The sequence below is a fragment of the Pristiophorus japonicus genome, chromosome 31 (assembly GCF_044704955.1).
Source record: "Pristiophorus japonicus isolate sPriJap1 chromosome 31, sPriJap1.hap1, whole genome shotgun sequence".
NCBI lineage: Eukaryota > Metazoa > Chordata > Chondrichthyes > Pristiophoridae > Pristiophorus > Pristiophorus japonicus.
In genome coordinates this window covers 2,305,737-2,333,396 of record NC_092007.1, presented here as the reverse complement: position 1 = coordinate 2,333,396, position 27,660 = coordinate 2,305,737, and the positions used below count along the sequence as shown (strand labels likewise).

Sequence of the window (27,660 nt, the reverse complement as noted above, 5' to 3'; positions counted from 1 at the left end):
GCTTTGACTATACGGGTCAGCATTCATTTAGAATTATAATTGCTGATCTTCAATGGCTGAAGCATCAAGTCTACTTGTAATCCTATATTTGATTTAACTTCACCCCGAGCAATTTTCAGCTACATTCATGCAGAGCATATGTCATCCATTTTCTTTCTTCCTTCATCAGTACTTTACACTTTATTTTTATATCCTCATCAAATACAAAACACTTTAGTCAGGATGTGAAGATCTTGGAGAGGTTGCAGAGAAGATTGACCAGAACAATACCAAGGATGAGCGACTTCAGTTATGTGGAGAGATTGGAGAAGTTGAGCTGTTCTCCTTTGGGCAGAGAAGGTTAAGATGAGGTTTAACAGAGGTTTCAAAATTATTTGGGGCTTTGATAGAGTAGATAGGGAGAAACTGTTTGCACTGGCAGGAGAGGTGGTAACCAGAGGACACAGATTTAAGATAATTGGCAAAAGAACCGGGGCGAGATGAGAGTGTTTTTTTTTTTACACAGCGAGTAGTTATGATCAGGAATGCATTGCCTTTAAGGGATTCTGGATGCAGATTCAACAGTAATTATAAAAAGGCAACCCGATATATACTTGAAAGGGAAATAATTGTAGGGCTATGGTGAAAGAGCAGGGGAATGGGACTAATTGGATAGCTCTTTCCCAGGCATGATGGGCCGAATGGCCTCCTTCTGTGCTGTGTGGTTCTATAAGTATCAGCTGCCATTTTTCTATACTTTAGGGGGCGAAATTGCCTGCGCCCCAATTAGGGGCAGTAACCATCGAGGGCCGGGACGTTCTGCGCTCGTCATGGAAATTCCGCTCCCCTCCGCTGAAGTCAGTGTACTGCCCTCAAAGGAAGCGGAGCACTATCTCACACTCTCCACTTCCTTTGGGGGCAGTTACCAGGGCATTACTGGGGTGCTGAGGGAAGATTAAAGGGGAGGGCCGCTGAGCACTCTCCAAGGCCAGCAGGGCAGCGTGGGACTGAGCCTGCAGCCCAGTACCCAAAACGAAGTGCCGGACAGCACAATAGCAGCCCAGACCACACTAGGGTCGTTATCATAGAGCCGACCTGAGAGTCGACAATCAAAAAAAAGATAGCAACCCGGGGCGCTGTCACTCTCCCCTTTAACTGGAGCGCCCTGAGAGCGGATGTCGGCCAGCCTCACGGCGTGCGAGGCAATTTCCCCCGCGAGATGTTAAACGGTCGGCGCGGGGAACTGATGGGTCACTGCACACGCTGATGACATCATCGCCGATTGTGCAGTGGCCCGAGGCACTAACCATGGGGTGCTAACTGTGGGGCACGGCGCTGGCATGGCAATGCCTGCACGAACTCCTGGACAATTTCCCGGGAGTGGGTAGCACCCCCCCCCCCCCCCCCCGCCTCCGCCCCATTAGCGTCCCCAGCGGCACTAACAGGGCTTTACAAAATGGGTAATTTCGCCTCCTTACTCTTTCCCCAAACCCGCCTTGGAATTTCACATCTTTGAGCTAAGTCAATAGTCTTTTGTGTGGAACTTTACGAAATGTTGTTTGCAAGCCATTTCATAATCTACTTCATATGCAGCTTCCTCATTGTTAAAGAGTTTAGCCAGGCAGCATTTCCCCCCTTCTGAATTCATGGTGACTGTTGTTTGCGGCTTTATTATTTACAAATAATGACCTTTTTCTGATAATTCGATTTGGTACATGGCGCTGAAGTTGACTATCCATTGCCTGCTCCTGACAGCCACCAAGTTGAGCAGATTGTTAAATTTATGGTGTATTTTTTCAAGTAAACCACAAGCAGAATAGATACAGACTTTGATAAATTGCAACAAATATATTTCACATCCATTCAGATTTCAGAAATTAAATAGTGAGACACCAAATTATGCTGAAATATTAATTTACAAACAGCTGGCGGTGAAATTTGACTTCAATTGCAGGAAAGATGTGATTGCACTAGAGAGGGTACAGATTTACAAGGATGTTGCCTGGACTGGAGAATTTTAGCCATGAGGAAATATTGGATAGGCTGGGATTGTTTTCTTTGGAACAGAAGAGGATGAGGAGAGATTTAATTGAGGTGCTTAAAATTATGAGGGACCTAGATAGTGGATAGGAAGGTCCTACATTTTTCACCCAAAGGGTGGCGGGAGTCTGGAATTCACTGCCTGAAAGGATGGTAGAGGCAGAAACCCCCATCACATTTGAAAAGTACTTTGATGCGTATTTAAAGAGCCGTAACCTACAGACCAAGTGGGATTAGGCAGGTGTAGCTCTTTTTCGATTGGCACGGACACAATGAACCAAATAGCCTCCTTCTGTGTCGTAATTTTTCTATGATTCTATGATTCAATGGAACTGCATCTTGGACAAAGCGTATAAGTGGCGACAGATTTGCATCCCCGCCCAACTCGAATCTCACCCCTTTGATGCTTGCATGTGAAATTACTTAATTGTCATTTAGGTATAACTCGGCAAGACTATTAAACTTCTCTCCAAACTGAAATGTTTTCTTAAAATCATGTGGCATCGTTAATAGCATCTTGGATCTTCATTGTTCCAGAGATAAACCTGTAAGCCTTGTTAGAATGAGCAAGGATTCAGTAGTTAGGTTACAAGTTCTTGCCCAATTTTTGTGGTTATCAATTTGTCACTGTACTTACCGAAAAGCATAACTTGTTAATATTTACCCAGTGACTGGCTCAGTTTACATAGATCTATAAATGCATAGACACAAATAAAAAAAAGGCCCAGATGTACACGGTCGTTCATAAGTGCCCCGCAAGTTCCATGCTTCCGCGTGCGATGCGCATGCACGGAAACCTGGATCTTGCAAGTTGTTAAAATTCAGCTTGACAGATCATACTAATCCGCAGGAAATATGCATTCATTGGCGCAGAGTTAGGCTGATTACCCAACTACTGCCCAGCAAACCACCTTTTCCCGAGTGGTCCAGTGAGGCTTGGGCCTTTTGCAGACTGCCAGGTCGGCCTGACAATTATGCCCCGGGTTCGGTCAGCTGAAACCCTTCCTGGTGGCCCAGTGGACCGAAGTTTAAAAAGCGTGGAGGCTCTCCCCTTTCAGTGAAAGGGAGCGGCAGCGCCGCGATGACATCATTGCGGTGGTGAATACACATCAACCCCAACTTCCGCTCCTCAGTTGCTGTGACCGCCGTGTTTTTGCCCCTCAGGTGTATTCACCGCCTCCCATTATAACCGACTTCCAGATGAAAACAAAAAAAAAGCACAATTTCCCGAAAGAGTCGACCTGACTGCGCGCCGTTTCAGGCGGGGGACAATTTGTACCCCCTTTACTCTTATACTCAAATCATCTTGTACTGAAGGTCAACATACCATTTGTACTTTTAAATGCTTGCTGTACCTGCATGTTAACTTTTAGTGATTCTAACGCATTAAAGAGAAAGAATCAATCATCACAATAGTGCAATATAAAGTTTGTTGAAACTCAGTTCTGGGAACAATGATTCCACCTTGGTATCAGGCATTCTTAGATTGTGGGGAGATAATTCTGGCTGAGGGGGTCATTTTGATTTGGTCAGTGGCTGCAGAAAAACACAGTACACAAGGATATGGGAAAGTACTGTGAGTTGCTGCCAAACGAATCCCAACAATAAAATGAATTGTAATAAAATGTTTCTCAGTTAAATATGTGCGGCTATCTTAAATTCAGGTTATAGGTTGGTGATATTAGCATAAGATGTCTCGTGATATCGCTGTCTACTATTTTAAGACAAGTGATATTTTTATTTTTAGTGGTCAACACTGCTGCTGGAATAATCTATAAAAGAATATCTTAACAACACATTAAGTGCCGAAATTATCCATTTACACAAAACCTGTTAACGCCTCTGGGAGATGCTAATGGGGCGCGAATGGATTTTCGCCCGGGTACAGCGGTGGAGCACTGCCCTCCGGAATTGCCCATTGGGGTCAGAGCGCAAATTGGCCTTAGCGCCGCGTCCCACGAATATCACACCGGCACGGCGCGCCAACCTCTTTGCGCCTCTCAGGGGAAATTGCCCCGCGGGCCGCAAGGTTGGCACGGGGCAATGTCACCGATAATGGCTGGGACACCCCGGCTGCCCTTGGTGGTAGCGTGGTGGCCGCCATCTTTTTTCTGTCGGCCGACTATTCAGTCAGCCCAACAATGGCGGCCGCCAACATGCAGTCTGGCACGCCCTCTGGTTGCCCAGTGGGTGCCACTAAAGTGGCTGCAGAGCTCGCAGTGGTTCTCCCCTTTAAGAGAACTGGAGGGACATTGTGACGTGTCAGTCTGATGCGGCATGTCCTTGTCGCGTTGATGTGCTGAGTGTGGCGCTGAACATCATGCCCCGCGAGCACCGGCAAATGCCCTGCTACGGCCCCGTTACCGGCACACAACATTTTTTGGCTCAAAGAGCCCAATTCCGGAACAATTAGCGGCCCGTCTTGCAGGCGCTAAATTTTCTTTATAATTCGAAATATGTGCCCCAAAACCGGGCATGTGGCAGTTTCACTCCCAGAATGTGATACCAATGCCATGACTGTTTACCAACTATAAATTCTTTATTCGGCATTGTTATCATTCTATAAAACGGATGGTGTATTTTACGCTATTGTATGGTCTGTACTTCTGCTAATAAGGGTAAATATGTGATCAATAAAAATACACGACAATGAGACAAAAATCCAAAGTTACCACAGATATTGTAGAAACCAACAACATAATTAGTTTGAATGTCTACCACCAACTACAGATGTTGCCGAGACACCAGAACCATTAAATTCAAAACAAATTATACAAATTCCCTATAATTTAGAAGGTTAAGGAGTGATCTGATCGAAGTTCTCAAGATATTAAGGGGAACAGATAGGGTAGATAGAGAGGATTATTTCCGCTGGTTGGGGATTCTAAATTAGGGGCGTAGCCTAAAAATTAGAGCCAGACCTTTCCGGAGTGAAATTAGGAAATAATTCTACAGACAAAGGGTGGTAGAAGTTTGGAACTCTCTTTCACAAATGGCGATTGATGCTCGATCAGTTGTTCATTTTAATTCGGAAATTGCTAACGTTATGTTAGCCAAAGGTAGTAAGGGATATGGGCCAAAGGCAGGTATATGAAGTTCGGTCACAGATCAGCCATGATCTTGCTGAATGGCAGAACAGACTCGAGGGGCTGAATGGCCTCCTCCTGTTCCTATGTTCCTATTTTAATAAAGGTGCCTCTAAAAACCAAGTTGCTCCCAAAGTGTGGCAGTATCTTTAGCCTTCTACAGAACGCTTCCTATTCTTCAATATTTTTCTATGTATTCCTCAACCTCACTAATTTATCACCATTTAACAAGTGTTATTTATGACCTTTTTAACTGAAAAGAAAATTTAAAAGCATCAATAGCACCCATTACTGCAGATTTTATAGTTACCCATATGTCAGATTTAAATCAGATCTAGTTTGTCTGGTTTCTAATTGAACATTTGATCGAATTGGAATTAAAATCATAAAAGAAGAAAGTCAATTAAGTGAAGTTGACGAGTTTACTACCCGAACGACCACTGAATGGGGAGTAGAAAATGATGTAACCCGGTTTATTTTTTAATTGTATTTACAGAAGGAGTTTCTAACGTCACTGTATTGGCCAACAATTCAAACCCAGTAGAAAGCATCGATACCATTTTACTGACTTGTCACGCTTCGGGCTTTGTACAGTCACGGTTTTGGTTCAAGAATAACCGAACTATCCAGGATAATGACAGAATAATAACATCTCCGGATAATGTTACACTGACTATAATCAGCGTTAACAGAAATGATTCAGGAACATACAAATGTAATGCAAGCAATGATTTTAGCAGCGACTCTGGAGATATCATCCTGAAAATTAAATGTAAGTACACAGGGAGCTCAAAAGCACGAATTTGTATTTAATATTAGTGATTAGTTTAGTTATACAAAAACCACATTTTCTTGAATTTTTTGTAGATGGACCAGAAAACGTCGTTATTACACCCCCAGGGCCAGTTTGGGTGGAGCTGGGGGAATCTCTCACATTTTACTGTTCTGCCCAATCAGTTCCAGATGGTCAATATGAATGGTACAATGGGAGCAGTCTGTTAAACAAAGGACAAACTTACAACATTGCCTCAATAAGCTCGAATCATGGTGGGAATTATACTTGTCAGGTTGATAACAACATAACCAAAAAAAGCAGCAATGCTTCCATACATGTAATTGTAAAGGGTAAGTACATGCTTCACTATATATTTCACTAAGATCTTTTTAACAGAATTTTAATTCTGTGCGTGTGTTATTTTACGAATCTATACTGTTCTCTCTAAATTAGTAATAAAAAAATTGCATTTAAGATTTCTTATGAAATATGATTCAAAACTGTAAGAGCATTGAGGTTGGATAACTCCTGAAGACATTACATATAACACAAGGAATTTCATCATCATCACAGGCAGTTCCTTAAAGCGAGGATGACTTGCTTCCATGCCAAAAAGGAATGAGTTCACAGGTGTTTCAATGAAGGACTTAATATTCCAAATCCCGAACTACATCTTGGAGGGTGGAAGATGCCTGTGCTTGGATTTTCTTAACGTGTGGTGGCCATTGCACACCAGCCACCACACGGGCTTGACAGAGCTAGGTCTTGGTCCAGTAGCAAGGATTACCCAAGACGACTGGAGACCAGCTCTGCTGCACGGACCTAGTGCGCTTACATATCACAGTGTGGGCTGGGCCCGTGCTTCCCCTGGGCCCTCGCCTTGTTACTTCTGAGACATGTACCTGTTAATTTGATTTTTCCATCTACATCTATAGCAACAGAAAAACCTTGGTAGTCTTGTAAGATATTCAGGATCACAGGTACCCAAAGGGTCTTAGGAGTTATCAGGCAATTTATTAAGGGAGCGATAGTTCAAATATAGTCAAACACAACACACAATCAAGATAGACTTAGTAGACAAACGACCATGACAAATAGCTGTTATTAGCCCCGATCAGACAGACAGCTGATGGTAAGAACAGTTCTTATCTTCACCGTTTGCCCTGAAACACATTCTAGGTCTTTCTTTTATTCTCTTTTTAGGGGTGGGCCTGGTGTAGGATATTGGCAGGACCATTTAACCTATGATATGTCGGATTCATTGTCTCAACTCTTGGATGAAACCCTCCTCTTCACATCCTCCCAAGTTTAGATTCAGACATGCCATTCATGGCCGTCAGATGTTTGGAGCTGCCTGTTATCAGTTATTTATGTTCACGCTGTTCAAGTTGCTTTAGCTATTGTAACATGGAATGAATCATTTAATTCTAACACCAGTCTGAAGAGGCTTTTTGGTCTGAAGCTTTTTCTTCCAAGCCATGATTTCTTACAGCCTGCTCTCAAGAACAGGTTATACTGGCCATCAACCATACCAGACTGCTGTTTTACTACAGTTTCTGTTCTACTGCCTCACAAACTCAGTACTTTGCTGCAATTTTTTTACATTTATTTGTTCCTGGGAAGTGCGCATTGCTGGTAAGGTCAGCATTTATTACCTATCCCTATTTGCCTTTGAGAAGGTGGTGATGGCCTTCTTGAACCACTGTTTGGTATATCTGAGTGGCTTGCTCGACCATTTCAGAGGGAAGTTAAGAGTCAACCACATTTCTGTGGGTCATGAGTCACATGTAGGCCAGACCAGGTAAAGATGGCAGATTTCCTTCCCTAAAGGACATTAGTGAACCAGACGGGTTTTTAACAACAATCCGGTAGTTTCATGGTCACCATTACTGATGCTGGCTTTTTATTCCAGATTTGTTTAATTAACTTAATTTAAATTCCCCAGCTGCCATGGTGGTGATTACATACGTACATAGGAAATAGGAGCAGGAGTTGGCCATTTGGCCCCTCGAGCCTGCTCCGCCATTCAATAAGATCATGGCTGATCTGATTTGGCCTCAACTCCAATTCCCTGCCCGCTTCTCATAACCCTTGACTCGCTTAATGTTCAAAAATCTGTCTATCTCCACGTTAAATATATTCAATGACCCAGCCTTCACAACTGTCTGGGGTAGAGAATTCCAAAAATTCGCGACCCTCTGCGAGAAGAAATTCCTCCTCATTTCTGAAACTATGGCCCCTCATTCTAGATTCCACCACAAGGCGAAACATCCTCTCTGCCTCCTGTCAAGCCCCCTCAGAATCTTATGTTTCAATAAGATCACCTCTCATTCTTCTAAACTCCAATGAGTATCGGCCCAACCTACTCAACCTTTCTTCATAAGACAAGTCTTTCATCTCAGGAATCAACCTCGTGAACCTTCTCTGAACTGACTCCAAAGCAAGTATATCCCTCCTGAAATAAGGAGACCAAAACTGTACGCAGTACACCAGGTGTGGTCTCACCAATGCCCTGTACAGTTGTTGCAGTACTTCCCTACTTTTGTACTCCATCCCCCTTGCAATAAAGTCCAACATTCCATTTGCCATCATAATTATTTGCTGTACCTGCATGCTAACTTTTTGTGTTTCATGTACAAGGACCTCCAGATCCCTCTGTACTGCAGCATTTTGTAATCTCTCCCCATTTCAATAATAATTTGTTTTTTTATTTTTCCTACCGAAGTGGATAACCTCACATTTTCCCACAATTTACTCCATCTTCCAAATTCTTGCCCACTCACTTGGCTTCTCTATATCCCTTTGCAGATTCTTTGCATCCGCCTCACAATTTGCTTTCCCCTCCTCTCTTTGTATCATCAGAAAATTAGGCTGCATTACACTTGGTTCCTTCATCCAAGTCATTAATATAGATTGTGAATAGTTGAGGCCCCAGCACTGTTCCCGGTGGCACCCCAATAGTTACAGTTTACCAATCTGAAAATATCCCATTTATCCCGACTCTGTTAGTTAGCCAATCCTCTATCCATGGTAATATATTAACCCCAACCCCCAATGGTACTCATGTCCCCTAGATTATTAGTCCAGGCCTCTGGATTACTAGTCCAGTAACATAACCATTATGCAACCATTCCCAAAACCTTAGTTGCACCTTAGTTCTTGCTTGTAGACTAACTTCTAGATTTTTGTGATCCCAAAGCGGCATTAACTTGATCCGCATCCTTAGAAAACACAAACTTAATTATTTCAGGAAGTCCAGATAAATCATTGAAATTAAAAACCTGATGCTGGTAATCCCCAAGTAGGTCAATTTTGTAGTCAGTTACAATGCCCAAGTTTCGGGTGGAGTTGCTCCTATTTTTTATGAACAACTATTTTAGTTTGGAGTATCTTAGAAATCGCAATTCTTGGCATTTAGTTAGCTCCGGTTCTAGTGAGTTAGTTTAGTTTCGTTTTCGTTCAGTTTTTTTTTCAAAAGGGGGCATTACCAGCCACTTACGCCTGTTTTGCAAGTTTAGGCACCGAAAAGTTACTCCAAACTAACTTGGAACAGAGTAAGTGTCGACTTTTGTATGCTCAGAAAAACCTTGTGTACAATTTAGAATTAGGCACAGGTAAGCCAGAGATAGCGGGGCGGGGGGGGTGGCGGTGCGGGGCGAGGGGGGCGGGGAAGGGAAGTTAGAAGAAAATTAGGTGATTTTCCAAAGCATTAAACACTTCACTTTTAAAAATAAAGAACCATCATCAATAATAAATGATAAATAAATCAATAAGTCAATAAATAAAAAATAAAAAATCATTCACTAAATCAATAAATAAAAAATCTAAAGTTCCTACACCTACCTGTCCGGGAGCCCGGCCAGGGCTAGGAGCTGGTGCTGCAGGCTGGAAATCAGCACTCTCCAGGAACCCATTTGGCCAGGGCGAGGGGCTGGTGCTGCAGGCTGGAAATCAGCACTCTGCAGGAGCCCATTTGGCCAGGGCTAGCAGCTGGTACTGCAGGCTAGAAATCAGCACTCTCCAGGAACCCATTTGGCCAGGGCTAGGTGCTGGTGCTGCAGGCTGGAAATCAGCACTCTGCAGGAGCCCATTCGGCCAGGGCTAGGGGCTGGTGCTGCAGGCTGGAAATCGGCACTCTGCAGGAGCCCATTTGGCCAGGGCTAGGGGCTGGTGCTGCAGGCTAGAAATCAGTACTCTCCAGGAGGTCATTCGGCCAGGGCCAGCAGCTGGTGCTGCAGGCTGGAAATCGGCACTCTCCAGGAGGTCATTTGGCCAGGGCGAGGGGCTGGTGCTGCAGGCTGGAAATCGGCACTCTGCAGGAGTCCATTTGGCCAGGGCTAGGAGCTGGTGCTGCAGGCTGGAAATCGGCACTCTGCAGGAGTCCATTTGGCCAGGGCGAGGGGCTGGTGCTGCAGGCTGGAAATCAGCACTCTGCAGGAGCCCATTTGGCCAGGGCTAGGTGCTGGTGCTGCAGGCTGGAAATCAGCACTCTCCAGGAGCCCATTTGGCCAGGGCTAGGGGCTGATGCTGCAGGCTGGAAATCAGCACACTGCAGGAGCCCATTCGGCCAGGGCTAGGAGCTGGTGCTGCAGGCTGGAAATCAGCACTCTCCAGGAGATCATTCGGCCAGGGCGAGGAGCTGGTGCTGCAGGCTGGAAATCAGCACTCTCCAGGAGATCATTCGGCCAGGGCGAGGAGCTGGTGCTGCAGGCTGGAAATCAGCACTCTCCAGGAGATCATTCGGCCAGGGCGAGGAGCTGGTACTGCAGGCTGGAAATTGGCACTCTCCAGGAGGTCGTTCGGCCAGGGCTAGGAGCTGGTGCTGCAGGATGGAAATCTGCCCGCTCCAGGAGCCCATTTGGCCAGGGCTAGGGGCTGCGTGCTTCAGGCCCCTCCCACACAGCCAGCAGCACATGCACACACAATCTGGGGACAGGAGCTACTGCGCACACGTGCAAACTCCACTGCGCACGCATGCAGTTGCCAGCACTCTTTTTGGCCCAGGGCTGTAGCCCCGTCCCTCTGCTGCTGTGATGCATTGCGCTGACTGCTGAACAGGCTTCGGAGAATCGCGAGGTAAGCTTTTGGCGCGCTTTTCATTCCACAAAATAGGTGGGCCTCTTGGAGGTGCGCTGTTCTAGCGGATATCGGAAACTTGGGCTCTATAATTTAAGTAAAAACAGAAAATTCTGAAAACCTGAAAAAAAAATTGCACCTGTAAAGAGAAAATGTAGAGAAAATAGCTCTGTTCTTTACAAATGCCAATGGACTTGCTATGGATTTTAAAGGCTCTTTGTTATTTCAGATTTTCTGCATTAGCTCTGCTTTAATGTAAATGGTTGCAATTAATTGTGACTGAACTGTGTTCTAAAGATCTTAAACAGACATCTTCTGCATTCCTATTTTGTTTGGAAAAATAACTCTTAAAATTGAAAGTTGTGTGAATTTTGTATCTTAATACAAAAAGTTAATAGTTGCACTATGTGTAAGATGTGTGAAGGCTTGTCGTAGAAAGAATGCGCTTATGAGCACATAAACAGTCGCCTAGCTGGTTACATTTGGGGTATTTTTCTGACCTTATTTTGTAACAGTGACATTTATTTCATGATTAAAACCAACTTCTGACTTGTCTGTAAGTCTCACGATCTCATATTTATCGGGGATAATCTCATAATTAACAAAAAACATATTTCTGAAATACATTTTTTACAAAAGCGCAAGTTGATCTCAATGTTTTAGTCTACATTTCCTCCTGTAAGTATGCCTAAAGAAGTATTTCAGTTTTGTGCATTCCTGAGGCAGACCAGCAAAATAAATTTTTCGCACAAATATCAGATTTACCTTTCCTGCCTAATTTTTACTACTGCGCGGTTGAACAATTTTCGTGTGTTTTGAAGGGAATAATGCTAAAACGAACTTGTATAACTGGCACTGATGCTTGCCTTTATTCAAATGCTTGGAGGACCAGCAAGGAAATACATCACTTTGAAATAAATAACCTCATTATCCAACATTGAGAACTTACTAGTGCAAAGAAATTGATAATTAAGGGTGCATCCATACACTAGATCGCACCCAAATGAGGGCACAATCATGGTGCAGCGCAAGCTACATGCGCCTCATAAGGCCAGTGGCAGGGCCATGGCAAATTGGTCGATCAGCTAGTTGCGGGTAGCAGTGGTGGCCCCAGAGGCAGTTGTGGATGATGTGGGGTTTGGAAAGCTAAATGAGCTAGTTCGTCCCCCCGGGTGAGGTCCTGACAAGAGTCAGCGAGGAAGGGGGCGGAATTGATTTCATGTGGGGCCGGGAAGAGCACTATTGCTCCTCCAGGTTCCACAATAAGGTAATTTTAAAAGTTCCAACTTAACTTTTAGGTGGCAACCTCCAGCAGACAGTCTCTTTAATTTGGTTTGGCTGCCATAGAAACATAGAAAATAGATGCAGGAGTAGGCCATTCGGCCCTTCAAGCCTGCACCGCCATTCAATAAGATCATGGCTGATAATTCCCTCAGTACCCCTTTCCTGCTTTCTCCATACCCCTTGATCCCTTTAGCCGTAAGGGCCATATCTAACTCCCTCTTGAATATATCCAATGAACTGGCATCAACAACTCTCTACGGCAGGGAATTCCATAGGTTAACAACTGCCTAAAGAAATTGACAGCAGTAGCCCTGGTTGAAATTGGCAAAGGAGATTTCAAACAGGCATTAAGCCCTCTATTTGCATCTGCAAAGGAATTAACACCTGTTTCAGGCGTGTGCCAGCATGGCGAGTGACACACTTATGGTATGGAATGTGCATGCCATATTGGATACTTGGGTGCTTATTTCACAACTGTAAAATGGGCACAGCTCAATCTAATTTCTAGGCCTCATTTTTAGCAATTGCTGCCAATTGTTCCCATTTCCCAGGGACACTAAAGGTGGACCAAGTCATCTACCTAACCACAGCACCCAATGGTTTTCGACCCAACTGCAGATCTCAGATAGTAATGTAAAGATATCCTTCTGCATCTCAGGTCCCAAAGGGGAGGATTGATCAGGGCTAAGGAGGATTGGAAATAAACAACTGATCCCAGAAATGTGTGCCCCATTGTTTGTCAGTGCTGGTAAAAGATAAAAATAATTTTAATCCCTTGAAACGTTTACGTACTAATCATATTGGCGCAGAAATTGTGGTCAGATGCTTCCCAGAACAGGTACAGCACAGGGTTAGTTACACAGCAAAGCTCCCTCTACACTGTCCCATCAAACACTCCCAGGTCAGGTACAGCACGGGTTAGATACAGAGTAAAGCTCCCTCTACACTGCCTCCGACCTGAAAAATGTCTACGAACTCCATGATGGTCAGGGAGGTTTGGAGACTTGTGGTCCTGGCCCTCTATACAAAGGCCTGTGTAGAGGCCCACCTATCCCAGGGATATGGGCACTTCTCATGCTTCCCTGGGATCATGTGGGCTGGCCCAACCAATCAAAGTAGGGGTATTCCCATTTATACTTGTGGTGAGTTCCATATGTACGGAATCACTAAGTATGAATGTGAATACCCAAAAAAATACATGAACACATAAAATAAAATTTTAAAAACCAGCACATTTAAAATGAATTAAAATTGAAGGGTTTAAAAATAAACTTATTTTATTTCTCAAGTTTTTAAATGTTTCAATTAGTGAAATAATTTTATTTTTTTAACCGTTTAAAGTCTTACGTTGATAAAAGCAGACTTTTAATCAGTCGTAAGAATTTCACGGGCATTCGCTGGGCAGAACTTGGGCAAATATCCCAAATCCCCGCCCGCGGAGTCCCTTTACTTCTGGATGTGTGCGATCTGTCAAGAGGATTCTTGACAGATCTCAAGTTCCGGATTTAGACGCATGCGCATGTAGGTACCGGTAATTCAGGACTGTTATGTCACTATCAAAGGAATCCTCATAAGATGGGACGGGGTTTTGGAGGTACTGGTGCGAAGGGCCCCTCCCGCCTCCCGAAATACCAAGCAAATTCAGGATGTGATTTGTTTTTAGTTCCGTTGATGGAGTATGAATGCACCACAAAATTCCCTTTAAATAACTGACAAAATAACTGATTTGAAGCAAAGTTATGGAAAAAGAACAATTTTAATACAGACTCTGCAGTTTGAAATATCCCTGCTCCAAAAATGGATTACATAGAAAAATTGGTGAAGCTGAGATGTTATGTTGTTGAATAAAATTTTGGCCACCCTTTCAATTCTCGATTTTATTTGATGATGCTTTATAAATATTTTGAACCTGAAATGATGGAAAATGTATTGAAAATTTGAGTATTGGTTATTCATAGCAAAGCAAAAGCTCATCAAAAGAGCACATGAGCACATAATACAGGGTGGACCGTGGAGACCACTTAAGGGGCTCAATTTTTTTGATGTACTTGAAGAGTTACGCCCAACTTTTTTGGTGCCTAATTATGCCAAAAAAAAATTCTAAGTTTCCCCATTGGATTTTTAAATTTTTGTGTGGCGTAACCTGACATTTAGTTTTGGGGGTGGAGCCTTGCTCTGCGCCAAAAAGATCAGACTGCCATGGTAACCAGGGACACAATGTGAGTTGAGGCTGCAAAGTGAAGTGTATTGATATCTCCCAACATATTAAAAGAATTAAAAAACACCTAACAGCAACTTACCTCCAAGCCCAGCCTGTGTGTGTGTGTGTGTGTGTGTGTGTGTGTGTGTGAGAACCGGGGACCGAGAATGGGATTGGACAACTTTAGAGCAGGATTGGAGGTAGTGTGTCCGGGCATCTGCTATGCCGATTTCCTTAACTCTCCAGAAGGTTTTTCTGCAGAGGCAACATACGCCGGCCTAAACACAACTGGAGTAACGCTCAGCTGGCCAAAGTTCCCTAAATAGCCATAATTGGCGTAGGTGGCTGGTTACGCCCCCTTTGGCTGGAAAAAAAACTGACATTAAAAAATCGTAACTAACTGAGTTACACTGGTGCAAATTGATTGGGGAAACTGTGGTTTTTCAACTTAGGCCAAAAAGAGGAGCCTGCTCAAAAAAACTGACGCAAATTGTAAGGAAGGACATTAGCCTGGATGATGTGGAATCAGTATGGGTGGAGCTGCGGAATTCCAAAGGGCAGAAAACGCTAGTGGGAGTTCTGTATAGACCACCAAATAGTAGTAGTGAGGTTGGGGACAGCATCAAACAAGAAATAAGGGATGTGTGCAATAAAGGTACAGCGACTTTAATCTACATATAGATTGGGCTAATCTAACTGGTAGCACTGCGGTGGAGGAGGATTTCCTGGAGTCTATTGGGGATGGTTTTCTCGACCAATATGTCGAGGAACCAGGGAGCTGGCCATCCCAGACTGGGTGATGTGTAATGAGAAGGGACTAATTAGCAATCTTGTTGTGCGAGGCCCTTTGGGGAAAAGTGACCATAATATGGTAGAATTCTTTATTAAGATGGAGAGTGACAAAGTTAATTCGGAAACTAGGGTCCTGAACTTAAGGAAAGGTAACTTCGACGGTATGAGGTGTGAATTGGCTAGAATAGACTGGCAGAGGATATTTAAAAGGTTGACGGTGGATAAGCAATGGCAAACATTTAAAGATCACATGGATGAACTTTAGCAATTGTACATTCGTATCTGGAGTAAAAATAAAACTGGGAAGGTGGCTCAACCATGGTTAACTCGGGAAATTAAGGATGGTGTTAAAACCAAGGAAGAGGCATATAAATTGGCTAGAAAAAGCAACAAACCTGAGGACTGGGAGAAATTTAGAATTCAACAGAGGAGGACTAAGGCTTTAATTAAGAGGGGGAAAATAGAGTAAGAGAGGAAGCTTGCAGGGAACATAAAATCTGACTGCAAATGCTTCTATAAATATGTGAAGAGAAAAAGATTAGTAAAGACAAACGTAGGTCCCTTGCAGTCGGATTCAGGTGAATTTATAATGGGGAACAAAGAAATGGCAGACCAATTGAACCAATACTTCGGTTCTGTCTTCACAAAGGAAGATACAAATAACCTTCCAAATGTACTAGGGGACAGTGGGTCTAGTGAGAATGAGGAAATGAAAGATATCCTTAAGAGAGGAAGATACAAATAACCTTCCGAATGTACTAGGGGACAGTGGGTCTAGCGTTTGCAGTCAGTTTTTATGTTCCCTGCAAGCTTCCTCTCTTAATAAGGAAATTGTGTTAGGGAAATTGATGGGATTAAAGGCCGATAAACCCCTGGGTCCTGATAGTCTGCATCCCAGAGTTCGAAATAGTGGATGCATTGGTGATCATTTTCCAACAATCTATCGACTCTGGATCAGTTCCTATGAACTGGAGGGTAGCTAATGCAATGCCACTTTTTAAAAAAGGAGGGAGAGAGAAAGCGGGTAATTATAGACCGGTTAGCCTGACATCAGTAGTGGGGAAAATGTTGGAATCAATCATTAAGGATGAAATAGCAGCCCATTTGGAAAGCAGTGACAGAATCGGACCGAGTCAGCATGGATTTATGAAAGGGAAATCATGCTTGACAAATCTTCTGGAATTTTTTGAGGATGTAACTAGTAGAGTGGACAAGGGAGAACCAGTGGATCTGGTGTATTTGGACTTTCAAAAGGCTTTTGACAAGGTCCCGCACAAGAGATTGGTGTACAAAATCAAAGCGCATGGTATTGGGGGTAATGTACTGACATGGATAGAGAACTGGTTGGCAGACAAGAAGCAGAGAGTCGGGATAAACGGGTCCTTTTCAGAATGGCAGGCAGTAACTAGTGGGGTGCTGCAGGGTTCAGTGCTGAGACCCCAGCTGTTTACAATACACATTAACGATTTTGATGAAGGAATTGAGTGTAATATCTCCAAGTTTGCGGATGACACTAAACTGGGTGGCGGTGTGAGCTGTGAGGAGGACGCTAAGAGGCTGCAGGGTGACTTGGACAGATTAGGTGAGTGGGCAAATACATGGCAGATGCAGTATAATGTGGATAAATGTAAGGTTATCCATTTTGGGGGCAAAAACACGAAGGCAGAATATTATCTGAATGGCGGCAAACTAGAAAAAGGGGAGGTGCAACGAGATCTGGATGTCATGGTTCATCAGTTACTGAAAGTGGGCACGCAGTTAGAGCAGGTGGTAAAGAAGGCAAATGGTATGTTGGCCTTCATAGCTAGGGGATTTGAATATAGGAGCAGGGAGGTCTTACTGCAGTTGTACGGGGCCTTGGTGAGGCCTGACCTGGAATATTGTGTTCAGTTTTGATCTCCTAGTCTGAGGAAGGATGTTCTTGCTATTGAGGGAGAGCAGCGAAGGTTCACCAGACTGATTCCAGGGATGGCTGGACTGTCATATGACGAGAGACTGGATCAACTGGGCCTTTATTCACTGGCGTTTAAAAGGATGAGAGGGGATCTCATAGAAACATATAAGATCCTGACGGGACTGGACAGGTTAGATGCGGGAAGAATGTTCTCGATGTTGGGGAAGTCCAGAACCAGGGGACATAGTCTTAGGATAAGGGGTAGGCCATTTAGGACTGAGATGAGGAGAAACTTCTTCATTGAGAGTTGTTGACCTGTGGAATTCCCTGCCGCAGAGAGTTGTTGATGCCAGTTTATTGGATATATTCAAGAGGGCGTTAGACGTGTCCCTTCTGGCTAAGGGGATCAAGGGGTATAGAGAGAAAGCAGGAAAGGGGTACTGAAGGAATGATCAGCCATGATCTTACTGAATGGCAGTACAGGCTCGAAGGGCCGAATGGCCTACTCCTGCACCTATTTTCTATGTTTCTATGTTTCTAAATCACTGGGGAAAATTAAGCCCAATATCACTTTGGTGTGACACCACACGAAGTATGACTCCAGTGTGGTGTCCCAAGCTGGATTTTAAAAGTGTCAGAGCCTGGAGGCTCCTGAACACATTATAATTTTATGTTCAATTTTTAGTAATGTTTTCACAACCTAAAGACTTCTCCCCACCCTCATGATGTATTCAGTACATTGAAAATGTAGTAAGGAGGTGAACTCTGTGTACATATAAGCACAGGTGCAAAACTCTCGCCTGATCTTGAGATTACCATTGACAATCAGGTAGCAGAATTCAATTAATGCCAGCTGTAAATCTATTCTGTTCATAAGCAGTCCAATACATATATGTGCTTCTGACCACAGCATTGTAGAATCATATAAATTTACAGCACAGAAGGAGGGTATTCAACCCATCATGTCTCTGCCGGTCGGAAAACAGCTATCCAGCTTTATCCCACTTCCCAGCCCGCTCGTGGTCCCTTGACCTGCGAGAGAACAGTTCCGCAGGTTGGGAAGTAAAAGAGCTGGAGCAGCATACCACTTCAATCTCCAGCACGAGCTGCTCCAAGTGTGCGACGATTTTGAGATGGACGACTGGGTGACGTCATCAAAACCCTGGCCACCGTTTTGGAGTGTGGGCAGGAACATTGGCAGGACCCAGGTACAGAGGAGTGGGAAGGTCGGGGCAGATGAGTGCCGAGTGTTTCTGGCGAGATGCAGTGAATGTTTATGGCAGAGGAGCGGCGAGAGATCATGGCAGAGGTGCGATCGATGAGGGTAGGGGCCCAGAAGAGCCGAGGGCCCAGGGGCAACACGGACCTGCCCACACTGCGATATGTGTGCGCACTAGGTCCGTGCAGCAGTGTTGGTCTCCAGTCGTCTTGGTTAATCCTTACCACTGGACCAAGACCTAGCTCTGTCAAGCCCGTATGGTGGCTGGTGTGCAACGGTCACCACACATTAAAAAAAATTCACGTACAGGCATCTTCCACCTCCTCAATTGCAGTTCAGGACTGGAACATCGGGTCCTTCATCGAAACACCTGTGAACTTATGGAAGCAAGTCATCCTCCTTCAAGGGACCGCCTGTGATAATGATGATGATGACTTTCCAGCTCTTGATCTGTAACCCTGTAGATTATGACACGTCAAATGCATATCCAAGTACTTCTTGCATATGGTGAGGGTTTCTGCCTCTACCATCCTTTCAGGCAGTGAATTCCAGACCCCCCACCATCCTCTGGGTAAAAAGATTTCTCCTCAACTCCCCTCTAATTCTTCTACCAATTACTTTAAATCTATGCCCCATGGTTATTGACCTCTCTGTGAAGGGAAATAGGTCCTTTCTATCCATTCAATCTAGGCCCCTCAGGCTCCTCTGTTCCAAAGAAAACAACCCCAGCCTATCCAATCTTTCCTCATAGCTAAAATTATTTAGTTCAGGCAACATACTCGTAAATTTCCTCTGTACTTTCTCTAATGCAATCACATCCTTCCCGTAATGTGGTGACCAGAACTGTACACAGTACTCCAGATGTGGCCATTTTTTTTAACACAGTTCTAGCATTACCTTCCTGCTCTTATGTTCTATGCCTCAGCTAATAAAGGAAAATATCCCATATGTCTTCTTAACCACCTTATCTACCTGACCTGCTACCTTCAGGGATCTGTGGACATGCACTTCCAGGTCCCTCTGTTCCTCTACACTTCACAGTGTCCTACTAGTTATTGTATATTCACTTGCCTTGTTTGCCCTCCCTAAATGCATTACCTCACACTTCTGCAGATTGAATTCCATTTGCCACTTTTCTTCTCACCTGACCAGTCCATTGATACCTTCCTGCAATCTACAGCTATCTTTCTCATTATCAACTGCACAACCAATTTTTGTACCATCTGCAAACTCCTTAATCAAGCCCCTACATTTAAGTTAAAATTATTGATATATACCACGAAAAGCAAGAGTCCTACGGAACCCCAGCCTTCCAGTCACAAAAACACACATCGACAATTACCCTTTGCTTCCTGTCGATTTTGGATCCAACTTGCTATTGTCTCTTGGATCCCATGGGCTTTTACTGCCATGTGGGACCTTGTCAAAAGCCTTTCTATAATCCATGTAAACTACATCAAATACGCTACCCTCATCGACCCTCCTTGTTACCTCCTCAAAAAATTCAATCAAGTTCATGAGGCATGACCTTCCCTTAAAAAATCCATGCTGATTATCCTTGACTAATCTGTGTCTTTCTAAATGATGATTAATACTGTCCCTCAGAATTTTTTTCCAATAATTTGCCCACCACCGAAATTAGGCTGACTGGCCTGTAATTACTCAGTCTATCCCTTACTCCCTTTTTAAACAACGGTAGCAGTCCTCCAGTACCATGCCAGTAGCCAGAGCGGATTGGAAAATGATGGTCAGAGTCTCTGTTATTTCCTTGGATACAGTTCATCCTGGCCTGGCAATTTATCTACTTTCAAAGGTGCTAAACTCTTTAATAGTTCCTCGCTCACTATTTTATCCCATCCAACATTTCATAGTCCTGCTCCTTAACTGAAATGTCTTCATCGCCCCCCCCTCTTTTGTGAAGACAGATGCAAAGTATTCATTAAGAACCATACACACGTCGTCCGCCTCCACACACAGGTTACGTTTTTGGTCTCGAATAGGCCCTGTTGTTTCCTGACTTATCCTCTTGCTCTTTATGTATTTATAAAACATCTTTGAGGTTTCTTGATTTTACTTGCCAATACTTTTTCATGCCCTCTCTTTGCTTTCATAATTTCCATTTTAATTTCAACTCTGCAATTTATATACTCCTCTAGGCTTTCTGCAGTATTGAGCGCTCAGTACCTGACATAAGCTTTCCTTTTTTGCCTTATCCTACCCTGTATAATCCTGGACATCCACTGGGCTCTAGATTTGGGAGTCAGACCCTTTTTCTTTGTGGGAACATATTTGCACTGAATCCTCACTTTCTCCGCCTTGAATACCTCCATTGCTCTGACACCGATTTACCTTCGAGTAGCTGTTTCCAGTCCACTTTCGCTGACTCACATCTCAGCTTCGTAAAACTGGCCTTTCCCCAATTGAGAACTTTTACTCCTGGCCTCTCTTTGTCCTTTTCCATCACTGCACTAAATCTAAATGAATTATTATTACAATAACTTTTGTTTATATAGCACCTTTAATGTAGTAAAACATCCCAAGGAGCTTACCACCAAAATACTCTCCCATTGATACCCCTTCCACCTGATACCCTTTCCACCTGATATCCCTTCCAGCTTAATTCCCTAAAACAAAGTCCCAAACTGCCTCCTCTCTTGGGCTTCTTACGTACTGGCGAAAAAGGTTCTCCTGAATGCATTTTAAGAATTATGTGCCCTCTATACCTTTTACACTGATTTTATCCCAGTTAATATTTGAGTAGTTGAAATCCTCAACTATTACTTTATTTTTATTGCACATCTCAGAATTTTGCCTACATATTTGTATTTTTATCTTCTGACCATTTGGGAGGCTACAGTACATTCAGAAGTGTGGTTACCCCCTTTTTATTCTTCAGATCAAACCATATGGCCTCATTTGATGATCCTTCTAGCATATCATCCCTCCTGACAGCTATAATTGTAATTATCTTGCTAATATAATAGTGGCATAATATGTAATACTTAATACACTGCACCACATAGATGGACAACAGCAGTCAATCATTGCTCAATTTGTGAACTATATTACATAGTATTTAGAGCCTTCACACGAGCCTCCTCCCACCCTTCTTCACGTAACCCCATCAACTTATCTTAATTTTGTTTCTTATATGCTTAACCAAGATTTCCACCTTGCTGCTCAGGACCACAACCATAAAAATCACCTGATTTTAATTTCCATTGAAGATTATTCTGTTGGTCACTAATAGTAAGTGTCCTCACACTGGAACAGCTCAATTCAAAAACAGCAGGCAAAAACATCAAACCAACCAGAGGGCTGCTACAGAAACAAGAGAACCAGCTACCAGCCCAGAATGCAAATTTCTTAACATGCATCATAGTTTCCCAGGCAGCTTTGAAATACTGTTCCACTATTTTCACTCTAGACAGTCAGTAACATTGATATCACAGCCTCAGCTGGGGAGATCTATGTCAACATCTTCTTTGTATAGAAATGGGAGTATTTTTAACAGCAAAAACCCTCCTAGATGCTTTTCAATCATGATATTCCGACAATCAAAAAGCAAAGAAATAGCCACATTAAAAAAAAAGAGCAGTAAGAGAATTGATGTGTGTTTCCCTCCCCCATTCTTCATATTCTTTCTTCGTGGTGATTTTCCAACAGTATTTCCAACCATGTCCCCTTTCGGTGTCATAAGTTGTGACAGTTACCTTATGTGAATCCCCAAATCAGTTAGATGTGATTTTTTTCTGTTGGGTCATTATCAACCTTGATGGTGTTAATGGCCTTGAATTTGCGGACACTACAGGCATGTACGAGGTGCACACGCATCCGTTGGGGCCCCCAAGTTCCGGGTTTAGGCATGCGAAGCACATGCGTCTAAACCTGGAACTTGCGATCTGTCAAGAATCCTCTGAACAGATTGCATGCATCCGGAAGTAAAGGGCCTCCGCAGGTGGAGACTGCGCTATTTAAAGGACAGAATAAGACATTTTTCTTCAATAAATTCAACATTTAAAATCCTGTTAAATAAGGTAAGTTTATTTTAGACCCTTTTAAAATATGTTAATTTATTTTTCAAAAAGTTACATTTTGTTTTAAATAATTAATTAAATTCCATTTTGATTAATTTTAAACGGGTGTCTTTTTAAAATTATTTTCAGCGTTTGTGTGTGTTTTTGGGGGTATTCCCATTCATACTTATGGTGATTCCGTACATACAGAACTCACCTACTTTGATTGTTTGAGCCGGTTCACGTGATCCCAGGGAAGTGAGAGAAGCGCCTACGTCCCTGGGATACGTGGGTCTCAATGCAGGCCTTCGCATAGAGGCCCAAGACCGTAAGTCTCCAAACTACCCGGACCACCAGGTAAATACATAGAAATTTTTCAGGTCGGAGGCATCCGCCCACGGGAAGTCTCCGACCACAAATTCTAGGCCTACAAAAGGTGCAGAGTCCTACTTATGTTGATTCTGTGTTTCAAAGTTATTTAATAATGAGTTGATCCCATCATTTAACTACGTAGGATTCTATTATTCTTTATATCTCTTGAAACTGAAGCAATAAAATTGTAAAACAACAATCCATATATATTGCCTTACATTTTGATATTCTAATGTATGGTCACTATGTTCATTAGTTCCTTTTTTTTCCAGATACTCCCGGAAACAATTTATCTACTGGAGGCAAAGTAGGCATTGGGATTGGAGTTGCTGCTTTTGTTGTGTTCATCGGGCTGAGTGCATGGATGATCAAGAAGAAAACAAGCAGGTGAATACATTATATTCAAATTTTACATACATCTGTATTATTTCCCTGAAATTAAATAGATTAATAAATACAATTAGTTTCTATTTTACCTTCCAAATGTCAGAATTTACATTGGATTACATAGCATATACGCATAGAAACAGGCCATTCGGCCCAACCAGTCCATGCCAGCATTTATGCTCCACTTGAGCCTCCTCCCATCTTTCCTCGTTTAAATCTATCCGCCTAACCCTCTATTCCTTGTCTAGCCTCCCCTTAATGCATTTATACTATTCGCTTCAACCACTCTCTGTGGTAGCGAGTTCCACATTCTCACCACTCTTTGGGTAAAGAAGATTCTTCTGAATTCCCCATTGGATTTCTTGCTGACGATCTTATATTGATGGCCTCTAGTTATGCTCTTCCCCACAAGTGGAAATATTTTCTCTGTATCCACTCTATCAAAACCTTTCATAATTTTAAAGGACATTCTAATTTTAGAAAATGTTTCCATAGTTATTTGTTCATTGCCTAATTCATGCTGCTGTTTTAAGCACCACTTAACCTTCTAATTGCCTTTATTCATTATCAATTGTTCCCCACAAACTCTCTTCCCCATCACCCTGCCGATATTTTCAAACCAAATTCAGCGGTGGGCTTTGTGCCCAATTGAGCCTTCAGAGCTAAGTTCAGGTCAATTTGTGCTGGCACTAAGGCTATATTAGGGATATTATGATTTCCATGATTATAGTTCCATTAAAAACATGTTTGTACTTTGATCTCAATAAGTCTCACAGTACAGAGTTTAAATGATTCTTGTTCAATAGACTCTGAATGATTTCACTCCAGTACTTTGAAGCTGCAAGTTTATGTTCAGTTTCTCACATATTTTTGTTATTAGTTCCAGGATGTGGGCATCGCTGGCAAGACCGGCATTTATTGCCCATCCCTAATAGCCCTTGAGAAGGTGGTGGTGATCTGCCTTCTTGAACCGCTGCAGTCCTTGTGGTGAAGGTGCTCCCACAGTGCTGTTAGGGAGGGAGTTCCAGGATTTTAACGGCCGATATATTTCCAAGTCAAGATGGTGTGTGTGAGACTTGGAGGGGAGCTTGCAGGTGATGGTGTTCCCATGTGCCTGCTGCCCTTGTCCTTCTATGTGATAGAGGTCACTGGTTTGGCAGTGCCAAAGAAGCCTTAGTGAGTTGCTGCAGTATCTTGTAGATGGTACACATTGCAGCCACTGTGCGCTGGTGGTGGATGTAGTGAATGTTGATGGTGGTGGATGGGGTGCTAATCAAGTGGGTTGCTTTGTCCTGGATGGCGTCGAGCTTCTTGAGTGTTTTTGGAGCTGCACTCATCCAGTATTCTATCACACTCCTGACTTGTGCCTTGGAGATGGTGGAAAGGCTTTGGGGAGTTAGGAGGTAAGACACTCGACATAGAATACCCAACCTCTGACCTCTTGTTGCCACGGTATTCATGTGGCTGGTCCAGTTAAGATTCTGGTCAATAATGACCCACAGGGGTCACAGGGGGCTTCGGCGATGGTTATGATTCATTTTAATTTTTGTTTTACTGCAATTGTTATTTTACCCCAGCACTCACTAGGCCAAATCCCTAGTAGCTACGTGCGTAGGCTGTGGCCAATACTAATACGAGACAAAATATAATTATTTTTAATAAAAGTCTCTCCTTGCACAAATGAAGTTGGTAAAAAGAAAAAATTGCAGCACCATTTAAAAATTGAAAAATACTTATTTCAGATCTATTTAAACCCCATAAGAATGCAAGAGACCATAGAATATAAGAGCAGGAAGGTTATGCTTGAACTGTATATAACACTGGTTAAACCGCAGCTTGAGTACTGCGTGCGCAGTTCTGGTCACCATATTACAGGAAAGATGTGATTGCACTAGAGAGGATACAGAGGAGATTCACGAAGATGTTGCCTGGACTGGAGAATTTTAGTTACAAGGAAAGATTGGATAGGCTGGGGTTGTTTTCTTTAGAACAGAGGAAGCTGAGGGGAGACCTAATTGAGGTGTATAAAATTATGAGGGGCCTAGTTAGAATGGACAGGAAGGACCTACTTCCCTTAGCAAAGGGGTCAATAACCAAGAGGCATAGATTTCAAGTAGTTGGTAGAAGGATTAGAGGGGAGATGAGGGGAAAAAAATCACACAGAGGGTGGTGGGTGTCTGGAACTCGCTGCCTGAAAGGGTGGTAGAAGCAGAAACCTTCATCACATTTCAAAAGTACTTGGATGTGCACTTAAAGAGCCGTGACTTACAGAGCTATGACCTAGTGCTGGAAAAGGGTATTAGGCTGGGAAGCTCTCTTTCGACCGACAGGGGCACGATTGGCTGAATGGCCTCCTTCTGTGTCGTAATTTTCTATGATTCTATGATATGGGCCATTCAGCCCCTTGAGCCTGCGCCACCATTCAATTAGATCATGGCTGATCTATGCCTTAACTCCATTTATCCGCCTTAGCTCCATATCCCTTAATACCCTTACCCAACAAAAATCTATGAATCTGAGTCTTGAAAGCTCCAGTTTTCCCAGCATCCACAGCCTTTAGAGGGAGACAATTCCAAATTTCTACTATGGCCTAGCTCTAATTTTAAGATTATTTCCCCTCGATCTTGATTCTCCCATGAAAGGAAATAGGAAATATATTCAAGGCTGAGATAGACAGATTCTTAAACTATAGGGGAGTCAAGGGTTATGGGGAATAGGCAAAAAAGTGAGGTTGAGGCCAAGATCAGATAAGCCATGATCTTACTGAATGGCAGAGCAGGCTCGAGGGACCGTTTAGCCGACTCCTGCTCCGGTTTCTTATGTTCTTATGTAACTCACAGGCCTATGGAATTAGGAAGCATAACGTCTATTTTCGCAGAGAGCAGAACTTCCTCCACCGGCCACACCTGCTTCATGTTGATGAGGCATGAAGTCCAATACCCAGGTCTCCTCGGACCATTCAATTCTGACCGTGCCCACCCCCACCCCTCCCCAGCGCCCAGTAATGGGCGCTCATGAATTTCTAGGCCATTGTCTTAACCCACTCATTAAAATTCTTCCTGTGCAAGAGCTTAGTATTGATGCAATGCTTTTAGATTAAAGTAACTATGGTCAGGTTGAGTGGAATAAGTGCAAATAAATCGAACTGTGTTTACCTTGTTGAGATTCAGTAGACTAGGCCTATATTCTCTAGCGTTTAGACGAATGAGAGGTGATCCCATTGAAACATACACAAATCTTAAGGGTCTTGACAGGGTAGATGCAGGAAGAATGTTTCCTCTGGCTGAAGAGAGAGAGAGAGCGCAAGAGGGGATGATCGTAGAGATCACAGAGAGATGGGTCAGAGATTAGAGAGACAGGAGAGATGGAGAGATTGGAAAGAGAGAAAGAGAGGGGGAAAGATCGGAGTGAGAGAGAGTGGGGCGAGATCAGAGAGAGAGAGTGGGGCGAGATCAGAGAGAGAGAGTGGGGCGAGATCAGAGAGAGAGAGTGGGGCGAGATCAGAGAGAGAGAGTGGGGCGAGATCAGAGAGAGGGGGTCAAAGATCAGAGAGAGATCAGAGAGGGGAGAGGGGAGAGATCGGAGGGTGTGGGGGAAATATTGGAGAGAGGGAAAGCGAGGGGGAGATATCAGAGAGAGGGGGAAGAGAGGATATCAGGAACTAGGTGGGGGGGGGGGGTGGTAAAGTGTATGGAGAGCACGGTGGGGATGGGGAAGAATGTAATCCAGGTCAAAAGGTGGGGTTGAGAGCAAGAACATGATCCAGATGGTAAGACTGGATGAAATCCAAAAGTCACGACATTGTTACTATTCACTTCATACCCAATAAAACTGTTAGCAATCTGTGGCCCACACACAATGCCCCATCTATGGAGGGGGTCGGGTCGGGGGCAGGTCAGGAACTTACTGGGGGGAGGTCATGAATCCCTGGGGAGAAATTTGGGCATGGGGAGAAGGGCAGGAACCTGAGGGGCGGGTGGGGGGGGGGGGCAGTGGGGGAAGGTCAGGAACTTGGGTAGGGGGAGAAGGGGAGAAGGTCAGGAAGCTGGGGTGGGTGGGAGAAGGTCCGGAACTTGGGCAGGGGGAGTAGGTCGCGAAGCCGGGGTTGGAGGGAGGTCAGGAGCTTGGGCAGGGGAGAAGGACAGGATATCGTGTGGGGCGGGGCGGGGGGAGGGAGCGGGGGCGGTGGGGGGTAAGGTCAGGTATTGGGTGCGGGGAGGAAGTCAGGAACTTGGGTTGGGGGGTGAGTTGATCAAGAAATTTGGTTGGGGGGAGGACGTCACAAATTTGGGGAGTGGGTGCAGGCACTTGTTTTGGGAGTGGGAGATCTTAACCCATGAGAGTGAGCCCTGTCTGTTCCAAGTGAGCTCTGTTCTGTCTGGAGTCAGCAGTCAGAATGGCTCGAATTAAAGTTACTGATTCCGTCGGCAGGGCAATTCTAAATACACATTCCAGATAAACTGCTGGGTGTGTCTTATCTTCCAAAGGGACCAATCAGCAATCAGGTCTTGTGATCAAGGGACCCAAGCAGAGCTTTCAT

At 43.8% G+C, this 27,660-nt stretch overlaps 1 protein-coding gene across 7 annotated transcripts in view; it reads left to right on the top strand.

Moving 5' to 3' along the window:
* Positions 1-27,660, top strand: part of LOC139240310 (cell adhesion molecule CEACAM5-like) — a 497,355-nt gene that overhangs the window by 413,431 nt on the left and 56,264 nt on the right. For 6 of the 7 annotated variants that reach the window (XR_011588707.1, XM_070868770.1, XM_070868775.1 and 3 more), the window contains 3 exons: positions 5,602-5,877; positions 5,973-6,230; positions 23,006-23,120. Coding sequence is in view for 6 of the 7 variants with exons in the window: in XM_070868770.1 (XP_070724871.1) it covers positions 5,602-5,877; positions 5,973-6,230; positions 23,006-23,120 (649 nt within the window). In the remaining variant the exon portion in view is untranslated. The remainder of the gene's footprint in view (positions 1-5,601; positions 5,878-5,972; positions 6,231-23,005; positions 23,121-27,660) is intronic. The other variant, XM_070868773.1, reaches the window with a different exon arrangement.